This window comes from Mastomys coucha, unplaced genomic scaffold (assembly GCF_008632895.1).
Source record: "Mastomys coucha isolate ucsf_1 unplaced genomic scaffold, UCSF_Mcou_1 pScaffold23, whole genome shotgun sequence".
In the NCBI taxonomy this organism is placed as follows: domain Eukaryota; kingdom Metazoa; phylum Chordata; class Mammalia; order Rodentia; family Muridae; genus Mastomys; species Mastomys coucha.
The window spans coordinates 60,791,157-60,807,355 of record NW_022196906.1 but is presented as its reverse complement, the minus strand read 5'-3'; the positions used below and the strand labels follow the sequence as shown (position 1 = coordinate 60,807,355).

General features: G+C 47.8%; 1 protein-coding gene and 1 long non-coding RNA gene across 3 annotated transcripts in view; one reads left to right on the top strand and one right to left on the bottom strand.

Annotated features, from left to right (window-relative positions):
• Positions 1-698: 698 nt before the first annotated feature.
• The window catches only part of Dapk2 (death associated protein kinase 2), a 116,064-nt gene continuing 100,563 nt past the window's right edge, over positions 699-16,199 (bottom strand). Inside the window, exons 10-12 of one of the 2 annotated variants that reach the window (XM_031343474.1) lie at positions 5,261-5,350; positions 5,078-5,161; positions 699-2,471 (exon numbers count right to left, since the gene is read on the bottom strand). In XM_031343474.1, the coding sequence (XP_031199334.1) occupies positions 2,391-2,471; positions 5,078-5,161; positions 5,261-5,350 (255 nt within the window). In that variant the 3' untranslated portion in view covers positions 699-2,390. Of the gene's footprint in view, positions 2,472-5,077; positions 5,162-5,260; positions 5,351-9,971; positions 15,715-16,199 lie in introns of those variants that run through there. The other variant, XM_031343473.1, reaches the window with a different exon arrangement.
• LOC116072164 lies at positions 4,981-12,752 on the top strand. Its single transcript, XR_004111334.1, has 2 exons — positions 4,981-5,470; positions 11,983-12,752. It is a non-coding gene; the product is annotated as an uncharacterized LOC116072164 (long non-coding RNA).

Sequence of the window (16,199 nt, the reverse complement as noted above, 5' to 3'; positions counted from 1 at the left end):
CACATAGTAGAAGAGAACTGATTCTTGCAAGTTGTCCTCTGAGCTCCACATGCATGCCATAGACCAGAGCATGTGCCCCCCCACACACATGATCATCAATCAAAGTACAAAAATTATATAAACAACAAAAGCCCTTACTGTCAACAAAAGGAATTAATGCCATACTCACCCCGTGTTCTCTTTCATATCTCTCTCCCTCCCTCCCTCTCTCTCTCCCTTTCTTTCTCTTTCTCTCTCTCTCTTTCTCTCTCTTCCTCTCTCTCAGAGTAGCTGGTATTTAAGAAACAAACTATCTAAGAGGAGTCCTATTCCTATGATATAGTCAGGAAACAAAAACAGTGTTATATGGATGTATATATTACTACATTACAATACATGCGAGCGAGTGCGCGCGTGCACACGCACGCACGTATGGACACACACACACATACACATACACACACACTCACCCTGTATTTCCTGGCTCAACTTTCTCACTAACCTTCCAGACTTGCTTTTTTTCTTTCCAACACACTTGCCCTTAGACTGGCCACCCTTCTGGCCAGGAAAGCATGGCTTGGGTTTGTACTCAGTAAATTTCCTTACTGGCTTCACTCATCTTTCTCTTCCTGTTTCTCCCTGTGGGTGCTTCTTTGGCCTCCTCCATCTAGATTGTTAAAAATTCCTATTTGCTACCACTGCCATAACAAAGTGCCAGAGACCTTAAACAACAGAAATTTATTTTCTCACAATGGAGGCCAGCTCTCTGAGATTCAGCATGGCTTGATTACTGGGCCCCCAACCCCCCTTTGGCTTTTTGAGATCTTGCTACATAGCTCTGGCTAGCCTGGAACTCAATGTATAAACCAGGGTGGTCTCAAATTTGTAGCATGGTCCTCCCATCTTTGCCTCCCAAGTGTTGGGATTATAGGCATCCAGCACAGCACCAAGCAGCTGGCTTTTTTGAGGCCTTTCTCCCTAGCTTATAGATGCCAATAGAGATGCAGTGTCCTCATGTCTTCTTTCTTTTGTATCTTAATCTCTTCCTCCTCTTCCTCCTTCTCTTCCTCCTTCTCTTCTTCTTCCTCCTCCTGTTCCTCCTTGTTGCCCAGGCTGTTCTTAACCCCTGGGTTCAAGTAATCCTTCTATTTCAATGTTCCAAGTAGTTGGGACTTAAAGGTACACAGCTCTACATATGGTAAATCTCCCCCATATACCAGTCTGGACTTGAACACATGGCAATCCTCCTGCCTTAGCGTTCTGAGTGCTAGGATCACAGAGATGAGCTACCATGCCCAGAGGAAATCTCCCCTTATTGCTATTGTTTTTAATTTTATGTGTATGTATGAATGTCCATATGCATGTACAGGCACCATGTGCCTGGTGCCCCCTGTGGGTGCTGGCACAGAAAACTGAGTCCTCTATAAAAGCCTAAATTGCTCTTAACCAGTGGGCCATCTCTCCAGCCCCACTTCTCCTCCTTTTTATAAGGATATTAATCATATCATAGTAGGGTTTACCTTGATGGGCTCACTTTAATTTAATGAGCCGCTTATCACTCTATCTCTAGGGATAGTGATGGTCTCTGACACCGAGGACTCAGACCTCAACTCACAAAGTTGGGGAAGTTACAAGTCAACCCCTAACAGGAGTGCTGACAGTAGTGGTGGTGGATGGGTCATGGCCTTCTGTGACAGGGTGGCAGAGGGGGACACTTTCAAGGGAGGGCGCAGAAGGGCCACATCTTAGCAGTAATAGAAGATCGCTCAGATCACCTCTTGAGGTTCTGTCCACTTAGCAGCCAATCCTAGTGTTCCCCAAGCCACGGGGTCTTAGGCTATCGGGAACCAGATGGAGACAGCTTCTAAAACAGCCAAGCATTAGATAAACAAGAAGTTTAATAATAAAAATGAGAAAAAAAAACCTACAACACAGTGGGCTGGCAAGAGGCTGGCAGACACAGTCTGACGCTAGGCAGCCTGACTCCTTATGGATTCTGGTAAAGTCACAGGATTGGTCCCTTTCTCAGGAGAGTCTTCACTCATGAGCCTCATCCGGTGGGCTTTGTGAGGAAAGCTGCCTAAATCTGACCTTTAACCTGTGGTAAAAATGATATTTTTGAGATCCATTTCCTCGGTCCACACCCAATCCCAGCTTCTGAGGTTAGCAGACAGAAGAAAGCCAGTTTTCTGGAGAACTAAGAGCCTGAGGAATGCTGGAGGCTCCCCACCAGGAGACGGCCACAACTCCCAGGGTCTCCTGAAAGTTCTGAGTCCTGCAGACTCCTCTCTCTTGCAAAGTGCTCAGGAACACAGAATGTCTGGATCCTGGTGTCAAGCAGGGTCCGAGAGCTTGCACAGCAGGGACACAGGAACTTGGACCTCCCTGGCAGCCACCGCTAGCTGGTCCAATTAGGAAGTACTGCTCCTCCTCCGGGGGTGGAGGGCTTTCCTCCTGGCGATGTTCTCCTCCGTGTCACTCTCGCAGTTCCTCTGGGGAGGAGAAAAAGAGGTCCAGGGCAGGATATCATCAGATGACATGAACGCAGCCACAACGAACACCCCAAGCTCATAGAGTCAAGCAAGGGGCCGATAAGCTGGGGAAGTGGGGTGATGTCAAAGGAAACCCTTAGCTCCATCCAGAGGCCTCTGCCATACAGGAATAGGAAGGGGACTTGAAATGGGGCCAAACTAGCTGCCTTGAGGCCTCCTTCTTGGAGCGTCCCTGAGGAAACAGGTGCCAGGAGGGGCCCAGTTATAGCAGTGAAAATGCCATCTGGTATCATTTGTGCCTGTCAATAGTCAAGGCCTCTTGGAGAGGTAGTTTGTGGGGCTCAGGGTCCCCTTGAGCTCAGTCTATGGGAAGTGATTGATTTTTCCCTAAGGTCGACTGGCCATCACTTTAGGCTCTTGGCCTCAGTTGGTCTCCACCAAGCCTTCAGCAAGCTTCACTGCAAAGCCATCTGAAGGGAAAGACTTCTGAGTTCCACTTTCAGGAAAGTGGGACAAAATGTAACCTGTCAGCTCCCACACAGATAAGGAGCAACCACCTGGACGTTACAGTGATTTTCCAGTCAGGTCCCACCATGCTAAACTAACACTGCTAAAATAGTATTAAAATCGCTATCATTATTGCAAGGTGTTTTGTCTGTCTGCCTAAGAGGCACACACACATATATATACACATACAAGTATACATGTGTATACATGTATACATACAGTATGCATGCAGATGCCCATGGAGGCCAGAAGAGGGAGCTGGATCCCCTAAAACTGGAGTTGCTTGTGGTTGCAAGTCACCACGCAGGTGCTAGGAACCAAACCTGGGTCTCCTGCAAGAGGAGGAAGCACTCTTAACGGCTGAGCCATCTCTCCAGCTGCAGTTAATTAACTATTAAAAGAATGGTTTGGATTTAAACAAGTCTAAAATGTTTAATTTCTATGGTTTCTAAACAGGAGGTCCTGTCACCTTTCTAAAAACATTATTTTTAAGAAAGGTTCAATAGGAAAAAAAACACATAACATGTAAGTATCTGAGTAAAAAACAAAAACATAAAACTATGTGTTGCACCAGGAAAAGGTTAGAAATTTGAATTCTTTTACATCCCTTTCTGCAACAACATCACATCAAGGCAAAAGGTCCAAGACCTATATCCATGCCTTCAGCCTGTCGTACACCCCGCACCCCCACAGGCAAGCCTGAGCCAGCGGGAAATCTGAGGTCAAGATCAACTTAGCCAATACATCCTGGATCAGCTCTGACTAGGACAACAAAAATAACTCAAGCTTTGCTGAACAGCAACTCTTTAGTATGAGTCAGAAGCAAACAATAAAAGAGTAAGTCGGTAGACTCGCAGGGGACAAACAGGGATTCCCAGAGCCAGCCCATGAGGCTGGTGGCCAGAAGAGGGGCTCAGCCACAAAGACCTCTGGAGCTACCAAAGTCCTGGAAAAAGCAGGGATAAACAAGAGCTTAGTCTATGGAAAGAAGACCCTGAGGGCATGCTGGGGCTATGGGGGTGGGGTGCAGAGACATACTGGGAGCTGGGGTGCAGGCCCAGTGCTAAAGCATCCTCAGTTTACACAGGGCAACTGCCAGGCAGTCGCTTTCCAACCCCTATGTGAGCTAAGAATAGATGAACTAATTTAGACCTTCTGGACACTCCTGTTCTCTCCACTCAATCAGGAGGGAGAGGCTATCCCAGGGAACCCTTACAACATTAAATGAAATGTTAATGCTGATGCCCATTTAGAGAACTAGGGGAGGATTGTAAGTAGGACTGACAACTGCTAATAGACACTGAGCGCTTACCCACCAGACATTAAGGACAGGTCTTCATTTACGCTTAATCACCACCCAGTAATGTAACAAGTATTATTACCCCTGTTTTTACGAAGAATGACATTCTGGAACAGAGAAGTTAAGTAACCTCCTCATGGTCACACAGCAGGGGAATGGCTGATCTGAATTCTGGTAGACTGGCTCTAAATGAGTATATTCCATTATAAGTCTCTTGTTTTAAACATACACTAAAGGGCCAGGGTGTAGCTCAATGGTATAACATTTGGCTAGCATATTAAAGGCCTCGGGTTCAATCCTCAGTACTATGAAAAAAATTAAATAAAGAAACAAAAACTATAATAAGTTTAATATACCATCAAGTGTTATTGATACAGGCAGTCTAAAAGACAAAATAGGGAAAGCTGGAAAGGATGGACTCACTGGACAGAGGAGCTGAGATTGTCCAAAATGGACTTTTTGACGTGGCATGGTTTGCATTAGGCTCTCCTGACACCTGTACCCTCCTGCCTTCACCTCCTAAGTGCTGGGATTATAAGTGTGCACTATTACACTTGGCCAGAATATTGGATGGTCTATGGTACCCATTTCCACAGTTCTCAGGGAGCTACTGGTCTTCAGGTAGGGGTGGAGTGGCACCTCTTAGGGAGCCCATAGGGAAAGGTTCCTAATGATCCCTCAAACAAGTCCCTCTGCTGATCACACTTCAGCCTTCAGGGGTAGCAACAGTTAATATCCTCCCCGCTCCACGCCTACAATCCAGGAGCTGTGCCAAGCAAAGGGCTCTACACGTACTTACCAGGTCCTCACTTGCCCTCAAGTGTACCTTCTTCATCAGGGAGCGAGTCAGGTGGTTGCACAAGGAGACGATGCTGAAGGACAGCTAAGGGAAGAGAAAAGAGAACCACTAGCTGAAACCGGAGATCTGGAGAGAAGCAGAGAGGTCCACTAGGCCCCCTGCCCTTCCCAGGCCCTGACGCACCTTCCACCGCCTGCGGACGTATTGCTTCTTAAAGTTCTCCAGGTTGACCACGGACTCTCTGCGCACCATCGCTTGCTGGTTGTCCACCGGCTGAAAGATAAGACAACCTGATGGTGTCAACTGGGCTTCAAACAGCAGCTCCCCACCTCCGCACAGAATCCTGGACCACACATTGTCCTCAGCCTGCAGCTGACCTCCTTCTCCAGGAAGGTGTGTAGTGGGAATGTCGCAGCACGGGTGGGGTTACAAATGTCTCGCTGCCCAGAAGGTATCCTGGGTGTCCCTGAGCTATTATTACCACAATGTAGTACATGCATATACAGAGAGAGGGAGGAAGGGACAGATGGACAGACAGACACACACACACACACACACACACACACACACACAGACTCACATACAGAGCGGGGTGGTAGGGAGAGATTAACACAACTACCATCTCTAACTGAGAAAAGCTAGAAGCAGTAGCCGTCAGTATCACATTGGGGAGGGGGTCATTTTGTGGCAGGAAGCACTGGGCTGACTCTGGCTTTGGTGAAATGCATGCCTATTGCCAGGTGGGGCACTGGTACGCCTCTAGTATTAGAAATGGAAGGAAATAGGGGCCTAATGGGGTATGGGTGGGGTGGGAAACAGAGACACAGTTGCCATTCACTGCCTGGCTGTCAAAACACATGCTACTCTTCCAAAGGACCTGAGTTCGGCTCTCAGCACCCATACTGGGCAGCCTACCACTGCCTGCAAACCTCTGTAGCTTCAGGGGGAGCCAGTGCCCTAGGTGGGTTCTGGGAAGAGGATTTGGGTCCTTAGGAAGAGCTGCAAGTACTAGTAACCGGAGAGTTACCTCTCCAGCCCCAAGAATGTTTTCCTTCTGGGTTAATGAAATGTCCCTGGATTAGAAAATGACAGTGATGGTATGATCTTGCAAAAATATTAAGAACCACTGAGCTGGGTGGTGGTGGCTCATGCCTTAATCCCAGTACTTGGGAGGCAGAGGCAGGTGGACTTCTGAGTTCAAGGCCAGCCTGGTCTACAGAGTGAGTTCAGGACAGCCAGGGCTACACAGAGAAACCTTGTTTCGAAAAACAAAAAAACAAAAATCAAAAAACAAACAAACGAACAAAAAGGAACCACTGAATTGCAGTTTATGATATATTAATTATGGAAGTAAAATTAAGTGTGGTGTGTGTGTGTGTGTGTGTGTGAGTGTGTGTGTGTGTGTGTGCGCGCGCGCACATGTGCGCGCACACGCTCACGAGTTCAGTTCCAAGGACAGTCGATAGCTTTGGTAGATTCTCAAAGGACCCTGTGACTCAAGGACAACTGTCCAGGATGATCCCTCAGGCCGGCGCAGCTGCTCCTTTTCTGTTTTGAAAGCCTGTGATGCCATCATAGGCAAAGGAGGCAACCCGTAGGCTCTTCAGAGCTGGTCCTACCTAACCACATTCAGAGCACAGCTCCACTCTCACTTTCCTTCATGGTACCGGGCACCAGAAGGAGGCCAGTGTACACAACCATCCATACCCCTCTAGACTGGCATCTGGCAGGAGGGCCATGCCAGGGATACCTCACCTCATACTCCCAAATATTTCAAACCCTAATTTATACATTGTTCCAGAAATATTGCTGATTCTGATATCACTAGAGTCTCCAATGTTTCTTTGCTGTGTGTGGAACCTGTTGATGCCAGCCTGGCCTCCCACAGCTGGGAAGCAACCCGTGGACACTGGAATTTGCTTCTGTCTTTGTCTATACCACCAGGCCATTCTTCCCTCCTCCCCAAGCCAATAATACTCCTGCTTACTAGTTGTATGGTTGAACTCAGTCCCTGAACTATGGACAGGACCAACTAAAATGAAATCCCAGGACCTGGGCCAACAAGATGACTCAGTGAGTAAAGGAGCTTGCTGCCAAGCCTGGTGATCTGAGTTCAATCCTAGGTTCCACATGACAAAAAGTCACAGTCTGATCTCTATACATGGGGCACTTGTATGCACACATACACACACACACACACACTCTCTTTCTCTCTCTCTCTCTCTTTCTCTCTCTCTCTCTCTCTCACTCACTGCAAACAAATAAAGAAATCCTAAACCTGGACCTGCTCACACTCGCCAATAAGGGTACTTTGACCAGTGATCATAATATCATTTGGAGGTACAATTCACTCAGCCATAAATGAGCTTTGAACCTAACTCTGGTATGGTGTATTTGATTTTCATAAGGAAATTTGAAGCAGTAGACTCAGGGAGAAAAAGGACTTATTCTTATGCAGTTATTGATGGGTAGAAGAGAAATGGCTGACTCCCAACCAGTAGTCCCAACCCCCATAGCTGGAGAAACCACGTGCAGAAAAAAGGAAATCCTATTAAGGAAAATACCACCTCCTTCTGGTTCAGCAGTGTCATTCATAGCCCAGAGAGGACCTGGTGAAATGTCACATGGAGCTGCACCCAGGACCATCAACAGGAGGTAACAATTACTTCTAGGGCCTCTGTATATGCCACATGAGTTCCAAGGAAAAGGCCACCTAAGCTATGAATCTGTCAGGCTGGCCTTTCCTGGTTAATGGGCTCCTTGGTTGCTAAGAGTCTCTCAAAAGACTGATGTTGTCATCTCAGCCAGAAAAGTCAGTGGGAGAGAGAGATTCTGCAGTGCAACCTGTTCCCAGAAGCAATGTGGCATCGTTTTGGTTGAGCAGACTGTGTCAGCTTCCAGCTCTTCCCTCTTCAAAAAAGACAGTGAGCCTCATCTTCCAGTCTATGGTCTAGCTCTGACCAGGGAGCCCAGGCAGTTCTGACCGGGCTCCCAGAGATGAGTGGTGTCATGAAAACAATGTCGTGAAAAGGGAGGCAAGAAGACAGAAAGCAGTGGCAGGAGTCAGACCTTGTTTACCCAGATGCAAATGTCTCTGAAACAGCCCAGGGATGTGTCCTCTAGAGTGAAGTGGCAGCCATAGAGCAGGGACAGGAAGCAGCTGCCGCAGCCACCCTCAAGATGTGAGAAAGGAACTGTGGGCTTTAGAAGAGCCACCCCCCCCCCCTCCAGCGATCTTTTTTCCTCTCTGTATCCCAGGCTTTCCAGAGGAGCTGCAAATAGACTGGAGCTTTTAGGCCTCCATCTGTGCCACCCCAAAAGCCTCATACTCCACAGAACGCCAGGAACACCCGCTTCTCCCATCACTCTGGGCTTGGTAGACTTCCCTCCTCAGTTCACTCTTCCTCCAAGGGGCACCTCTTCCCTTCCTTTTGTAGCCCTGGACCTTGGCCCCTGCTGGCAAACACCTATTTTCCCAGGAAGACACAGGTGAAAATGTGGTGCGTGTATTTAGAGGCAGCCCGGGTGCTCAGGAGCTGACTCTGCGGCCACCAACCACTGGGAGAAGGTGAAAATGTTCCTCTCCATGTTTGGCCTAGCCTCATTTTTCTGGTAGGTTTCAGGACAGGCACATAGACAGTGTTTTAATCCTCTTTACCAGGCCTTTCTGTTTTCTGAGCCATTTTTCGTCTCTAAGAAAAACTTCCCAAACCTCTCCTTCCTGTTCCCTTAAGAGAATGTAAAGGTTTCAACTACATGCCACATGTCAACTGTGGTCGAGTCCTGATATGAACAAACCAAATGGGTGTAACAGACGCCACTGCCACGTAAGGGTGGATTAGGTTTATGAAGGAGACAAGGAACCACTGGTTTCCTCAGGTAGAATGACGACACGATGCTTATACAAAAAAAGACAACTCAGTCCATGAAGTGCTTGCCTCACAAGCATGAGGATTTGAGTTCAACCATGAATCCATGGAAAATTATGGGCACTTGTAGTCACAGAGACATGGGAGAGGAGACAGGTGGATCCCTAGAAAGTTCAATGGGCTAGCCTGGCCTTCTTGGTGAGTATCCAGGAGAAGGGAGTCTATCTCACACAAAAGGTGGAAGGTGCCTGAGAAAGGTCTTGCAGGCTTAGGGGGCACACACTCATAATCACAGTACTTGGCGGCTAAGGCAGGAGAATTGTAAAGCTGAGGCCAGGCTGGACTATACAGCAAGATGTCTCAGAAGTGTGGGGGCTGAGGTATGAGGAAGCTAGAGTAGGAGATGGATGAGGTGAGGGCTGGGGACTGGCTCCCTGCTGGAGCAGGGTATGACACATGTAACTCACCATCCCATTCCTCCATACTTCTGCGTGCGTTTTGAGAATTTTCCCTTTAAAAAGTTACAGGCTCCTTGTAATCTCTGTACCCTTCCTTTTTCACCTGTCACTCAATTCCAAGCTCCCGACCCAATCTGGGCACAGACCTCCAGGTTCTACCCAGTTCCTTAAGGACACAGCGGGAGGCAGGTGTCTCCCTGAAGACTCTGTGGTCCTTCATGTACTGCCTCTATTGTGTTAGACACACTCACTCAGCCATTCTTAACGTGTGGGTTGTGACCCCTTTGGGAGCCAAATGACCTTTCCACAGAGGTCGCCTAAGACCATTGGAAAACACAGATACTTATGATTAATAACAGTAGCAAAATTAGTTATGAAGTAGCAACAAAAATAATTTTATGGTGTGTGTGTGTGGGGGGGGGATCATAACATGAGGAATTGTATTAAAGAGCCACAGCATTAGGAAGTTTGAGAGGCACTGGTCTGATAAGTTACCAAGCCTTTCCCATCTCCTGGTTTCTTGAATCCCATTGGTCTGATACTGAATCTTTTTTCCACTTTGAAGTACTTTTAAAAATGTTTTTATTGGCAAATATTACTTATATTTAATAAAGGGTTTCATTATGACATTTTCAGACACGAGCATAATATATTTCAATCATATTCACACCCATGAATCCTTCCTACTCTTTTACTAATCCCCTTCCTCCTTCCAACTAATGCCTGTGTGTGTGTGTGTGTGTGTGTGTGTGTGTCCCAGTGAGATTCATGAGGGCTGTTTACATGAGCCTAGGTGGGTTTACCAGCAGCTACATCCTTAAAGAAGTATCTATCCCTATCAACTGTGAACTAAGTATACTGCTGCTCTTTTTTGGGGTTGCCATTACCTAATCCATCACCTCCCCCTAGAACCAGAACACAACAGGTGTTTATTCAACTGAACTGACCCCTCTGCAACTCCAATAATGCCCACCACTAGTTTTAGTCTTCAGGGCCAAGAACCTTCCCCACAGGCCAAGAACTTCACAAAGGAGAAAGGCCATTCAGCTCCACAGGCATTTCTAGAAGGTTTGACGGTGATGAGGTGGTTATGTCTGGGCACACTGCCTGGGCTGTGAGGAGGAAGCTACTGCTGTCATTGCCACCTCAGGTGCAGACGCTGAGGAGTCGTCTCTGGTTCTCCTATTACGATCACTCTCTCTGCTCTGCTCCAATTCTTTCTCATCAACCTTCAGAATCTGCAAAACCATCCACTACCACTCGTGGCCAGGGCAGCCATGGCTATATCTGCTTCAGGATAGGACAGCATCCTGCCCAAGGGCCTCCCTCCTAACTTCCTCAGGAACTGCTTTTCCGGGATATGTTACCCTCCCTGCCCTCCTGACAGATGATACTTAAACTGAGCATGAAGCCAAGCTTTAATTTAAAGTCTGGTAAATTAAAAATCCTTCATGAGGGTCCAGGAGATGTCTTAGTCAGCAAAGTGCTTACTGCACAAGCATGAGGACCTGAGTTTGATCCCTAGGTAAAATGCCAGGCTCAGTGGTGTGTACTTGTATTCCTAGTGCCTTGGAGGCCAAAAGAAGCAGATCTCGGGGGCTCAGGGGTCAGCGAGCCTGGTCTAAGTGGACTCTGTCTCAAAAAGCAAGGTGGATGAGCTGGGTGTGGTGGAACAGGCCTTCGATCCCAATAAGGAGGAGGTAGATCTCTGTCGGAGGCCAGCCTGGTCTGCATAGCCAGTTTCAGGTCTGCCAGGGATATGCAGCCAGAGGCTCTCAAAAATAAACCAAGGAAGATTCGCTCCAGAGGAATGACAACCAAAGTTGACCACTGGCTTCCACAAACATACACACACACACATACACACACATTTGTATGTAATGTACCTACATGCATATGTGTACCCCCATATATAAGTATACCCTCCCTAAATGCAGAAGATCCCAATGGTGACAGAGGCTCATAGACCAGTATGCTGACCTCTGTTCCCGGCTCCCTTCCTCTAGGTCCTAGTGAGGCACTCTACTCCCTGTCCCCCATCCTGCCATGACAGCCCTGTGCCCCAGGTGGATATTAAAATGCCAGCTATAAGCCTGTGAGGAGCCAGCAGGTTCACTGGTTGCATTCCTTCCACGGGCTTCCTCAGACACCCCTGTGCATCAGGTTGTGATGCCTTAGGAGAAAGGAGTTTGTGTGTCAGGCAACACAGGAAGGCCACAGTCTTCTCTGAGGACCCTTTTAGCATGGACAGAGTAGCGGATTCCACAAACCCAAGAAAACCAGCTCTCCCTCCCTTCCCCATCTTCCCTAATCAAGTCATGGCCATCAATTAAATCTTCTTGCATTTACTTTGGCCTTCAAAGAAGGCTCACTCAGCATGCTTGCACCCATGGCCTTTCTCTTTTTAGGAAACCCAATATAAATGTCAAGGTCTGCTGATGCATCCAAAGGGACTTTTAATATTCATGGTGTCTTGTACCAAACAAGTATATGACATCCTGTGACAGGGCACACAAGACTGAGAATCATTTGTCTTTAGCATAAAGCACAGGGTTCTGTAGTCTTTCCTTCATCCTAGGATGAGCAGTGTCAAATTGCAGACACCATCAGCACCTCATCAGCATCTCATCACTGTGGGCCTCCAGTGAGGCATCTCATCACCATGGGCCTCCAATGCTGCATCTCATCACCGTGGGCCTCCAGTGTGGCATCTCATCAACGTGGGCCTCCAGTGAGGCATCTCATCACCGTGGGCCTCCAGTGAGGCATCTCATCACCGTGGGCCTCCAGTGAGGCATCTCATCACCGTGGGCCTCCAGTGAAGCATCTCATCACCGTGGGCCTCCAGTGAGGTATCTCATCACTGTGGGCCTCCAGTGAGGCATCTTATCACTGTGGGCCTCCAGTGAGGCAGGCCATCTAGAGAAAAGACTGCAGAGTTTCAGTGAGTCAGGTGGGGTCACCCAGCCTTCGACTGTGGGGCACAGCAGTCCACGCCTGAAGTTCTTCTGGCTTACACCAATGTGGTCCAAACCCAAAGAGTAATGTTGCAAAGGTAGCCAGGCCTCCTGCTCCAAGTTTTTCCATCTCTTCCTAGGGTCAAAGTTGAGCCAGGTGTGTTTACCACTCTCTTCTGCATGGTGGTGCTGTGCCCTGTTTGCTCTCTCCCTGTGCATCTCCTAGAGGACTGCCCATGACAGGAATTTTTTCTTTCTTAATTGTCCATAAAATAATCATGCATCTTAAAATTATGGTTTCTTGTGTTTGACTAAAATGGTTTCTATTGTGGTTATTATATGTGATACTTTAAATGATTCAGCTTACTAATTAAAAAAAAAGACAACGGGATTCTAGAGAATGACTTTATTAGATCAAAATCTAATCTGTGCTGCCCACTGAGAATTTCTCCTTCAACACTAGCCCAGGACCCAATAATGGCAGCTGGTGACCTGGGAACAAAGGCAGAACTCAACATGCCAAAGCCCTGCTGGCTTTGCTCTTCCTCAGCCCGTTCTCCACTGTGCATACCCTGTTCTCTACAGTATACATATCCTGCTCCCTACACTGTACATACCCTGCTCTCTACAGTATACATATCCTGCTCCCTACACTGTACATATCCTGTTCTCTGCACTATACATACCTGTTCCCTATACTATACATAACTTCTCTCTACACTATACATACCCTGCTCTCTACACTATACATACCCCACTCTCTATACTATACATACCCCGCTCTCTACACCATACATAGCCTGCTCGCTACACTATACATACCCCATTCTTTCTCCTTTGGTTTTCCCTCCATTCCCTTCTCATCACAGAACCTTGGCATGACAGCCTACAAGGGACAGCTCTCTCCCAGGGTTTACTTAGCTGACCACAGTCCTAGTGTCCTCCATACATGGTCACCTGAGCAGATCAACCCAATTCTGTCTCTATCTACATCCCTCCCTTCCTCACTCCATCCGTCTCTCCAAGCCTTATAATGTTGCCCCCTTCTCTTTCACAGCATAGGAAACAGATGGAGTTCTGCATTTGTATAATTCATAAGGAATTCTAGAATCTGTCACTCAACTGAGAACTCTGAGGAAGTCAAAAAATCGGCTTGATATTATATAACACCCCATCTCCAGACTCAAGTCAACTTTTTGGAAACTGGCAGGTGCCTACTAACTGTATCTGAATGGATGGGTGAACTTGGGTACCACCCACCTCCTCAAACACAGAGCAAGTTCCTAAAGTGCAAGCAGTTAAAGGAATCAGAAAGAGTGACAGACTCATCAGAAAGCTCCCATTGTTACCACTAATGTGACACAGGACAAGTCACATTCTTTCTTGGTTTCCTTCCTAATCTGGCAATGATACTTAATATTAATATCTGATGGATATTTTGTGTGGCTATGGAGGTACTTGAAACATTACAGTGTGCCCCTAGTTTCTAGTACCATGTGGGGCCCAGGGTCCATACTCTACACACCGTCTGCATGGATATATTGATTGGCCTTTCTCCTAGGAAGGGGAGATGACATCCCACTATCCCCATGATGCTCAAAGTTTTGGAGCTAGAAGAGACCAATGAGCCTTGTGCTTCCCAAAGCCCTCTGGGATTTCCCAGACTTCAGGGCCCACAGGCCTAGTATAGGAGAATAAAGACCTCCTTGTTATGTGTCTCTTGTCTTCATCTTCAATGTAAAATCAGACCTTTAGCCTCTGGGATTTGAACTCTACTATCAAGATGAATATCTACAGTTAAGCTTCACTGAACTTCTTCCTCCATACCTCACCTCAAAGATAGGATGGCAACTCGCTGTGAACGCTCCTATGCCAGTTCTCTTTCTCTGCATCAACTTCTTCATCAGTTACAGGGAAATGAATAGGAATAACACTGACCTTATTCTCAGCTCACAGAGCCCTGCCCTGCCAAGACAGGGCCCCATACAGCCCAGGCTGGCCTTTAACTCAAACTCAATATGTAGCCAGAGATGACTCTGAACTTCCGAGCCTCCTGACTCCTCTTAAATACCAGGAATAGAGGTTATGTACCACCAAGCCCACTTTATGCTGTGCTGGGCATCAAACCCAGGGCTCTGTGGATGCTAGGCAAGCACTCTAAAAACTGACCTATAATCCCAGCCTCTTATCTCACAGAGTTCTTTAAGCATCCAGTAAGGTCACAGACATAAAGACCTGAGGAGCAAGAAGACAATTCAAAAGAAAGTTAATATTTTCTCTGTGTATTTTAAAGCCCTGACTCTGTAACAGGAAAGTACCCTGCTGAACAATTTATTCTTAGCTATGCCCATCATTACCCAAGATCTTCACTCATACGACATGCACGTGGAATGTGAAAGGTGAGCCAATCCATCATCATTACCCAGCTATGAAATATCTCCTGGGGGCCGGAAGACACCCCCAGAGAAGGGCATGCTGAGGGGATATACTTTCTAATCGGTTCCATGGCTCAGCTGCTTTGCTAGCGCCCTCTCAGCAAACCAGGCTGGTGAGGGAAGTACAGAGTAGGTCCACTAACTAGGACCTACTAAGGCCCCAGTGGCTGGGGGACTCTAGAGGGAGTGGAAGGCTGCAAACACACACCCTGTAGGATACTTCCAGTTGAATGCCCCAGCAGAGGGGAAGGCAGTATGCTTCTACAAAACCCTGAGAACACACTACTGACTAGATCTTGGTGCTCAGAGATTCAAGCCGGCCAGGATTCCCTCCGTATGTGATCTGTTGAGCAGCTCCGATAGGGACTCACTGGGGTCCCGGTGGAACATGGAGCCCAGGCTGTGGCCATCAGTGTGCCCACTCTCCAGCTGGAAGACGCCCACCAGTTCCTGCATCCACTGGATGTCTGCTGAGAGCTGCTGCCTCAGAGTCTCAAACTGCGCCTGCAGATGGTCTAGCTTCCTGGCCACACCTCCAAGGCTGGACCCTGTGGCCTGGATGTCTTCTCTCAGGAGCTTCTTCAGGGACTCCACCTTGCGGAACTCATACTTGAGCTGGGACAGGTTATGGCGGGCATTCTCGTTCTCCTCTCGGTACCAAGCCTCCTTCTCATTGTAGATGGAGACCAAGGACTCCACGTCATCCTGCAGGGTGTCATGGGCTCCTGCTAGGGCACGGCATCCCTCATCTACCTGAGCCACATCCTCTACCACATGAGCAAAGCGCTCAAAGTTGACATAAGTGTTGTTGGGGGGCATGCTTGAGTGGCACTTGAGGGTATACTCTCTCAGGCGTTTGGTCTTCAGTTGGGCAGGTTGTGTCTTCCACTGTTCAGGGGCTCTGGCTTCTCCTTTTGACTAATAGGTGTTCAGACAGAAGAACCAGAATATTAACATACTATGTGTTCCACAGGGCAGTCCAAGCTGCAGGCAGAAGGCACATACGTGGCCTCTTTGGCATTCACTGCTCATGTCAAGACATGGTAGAAGAGCCAGGGTGAGGCTAGCACTGCCCCCTACACACAACAAGACTGTAAGAAACACTGAGGAATGGAGGAGTGCTGCCGCATGCTCACTTCAGGTCAGAGAGCTCTAGAACCATTAGAGAGGGTCACCACACACATAGAATTTAATAATAGCTCACACAGACAAGCAGAGGCTCTGCAAACATCCACTCAAGGGCTGAAACATGCAGGCTACGGTGGGCAGAGGAAGGCTGGGTAGATCAGCATGCTCAGCAGAAGAGAGCCCAAGAGGCTCTCTAGCTGTGGACTATAGGCACATCCCAACCTGGAAGATTACTGCCCTTCTCTATCCTCCAGGGAGTAAATGAACTTGAATTA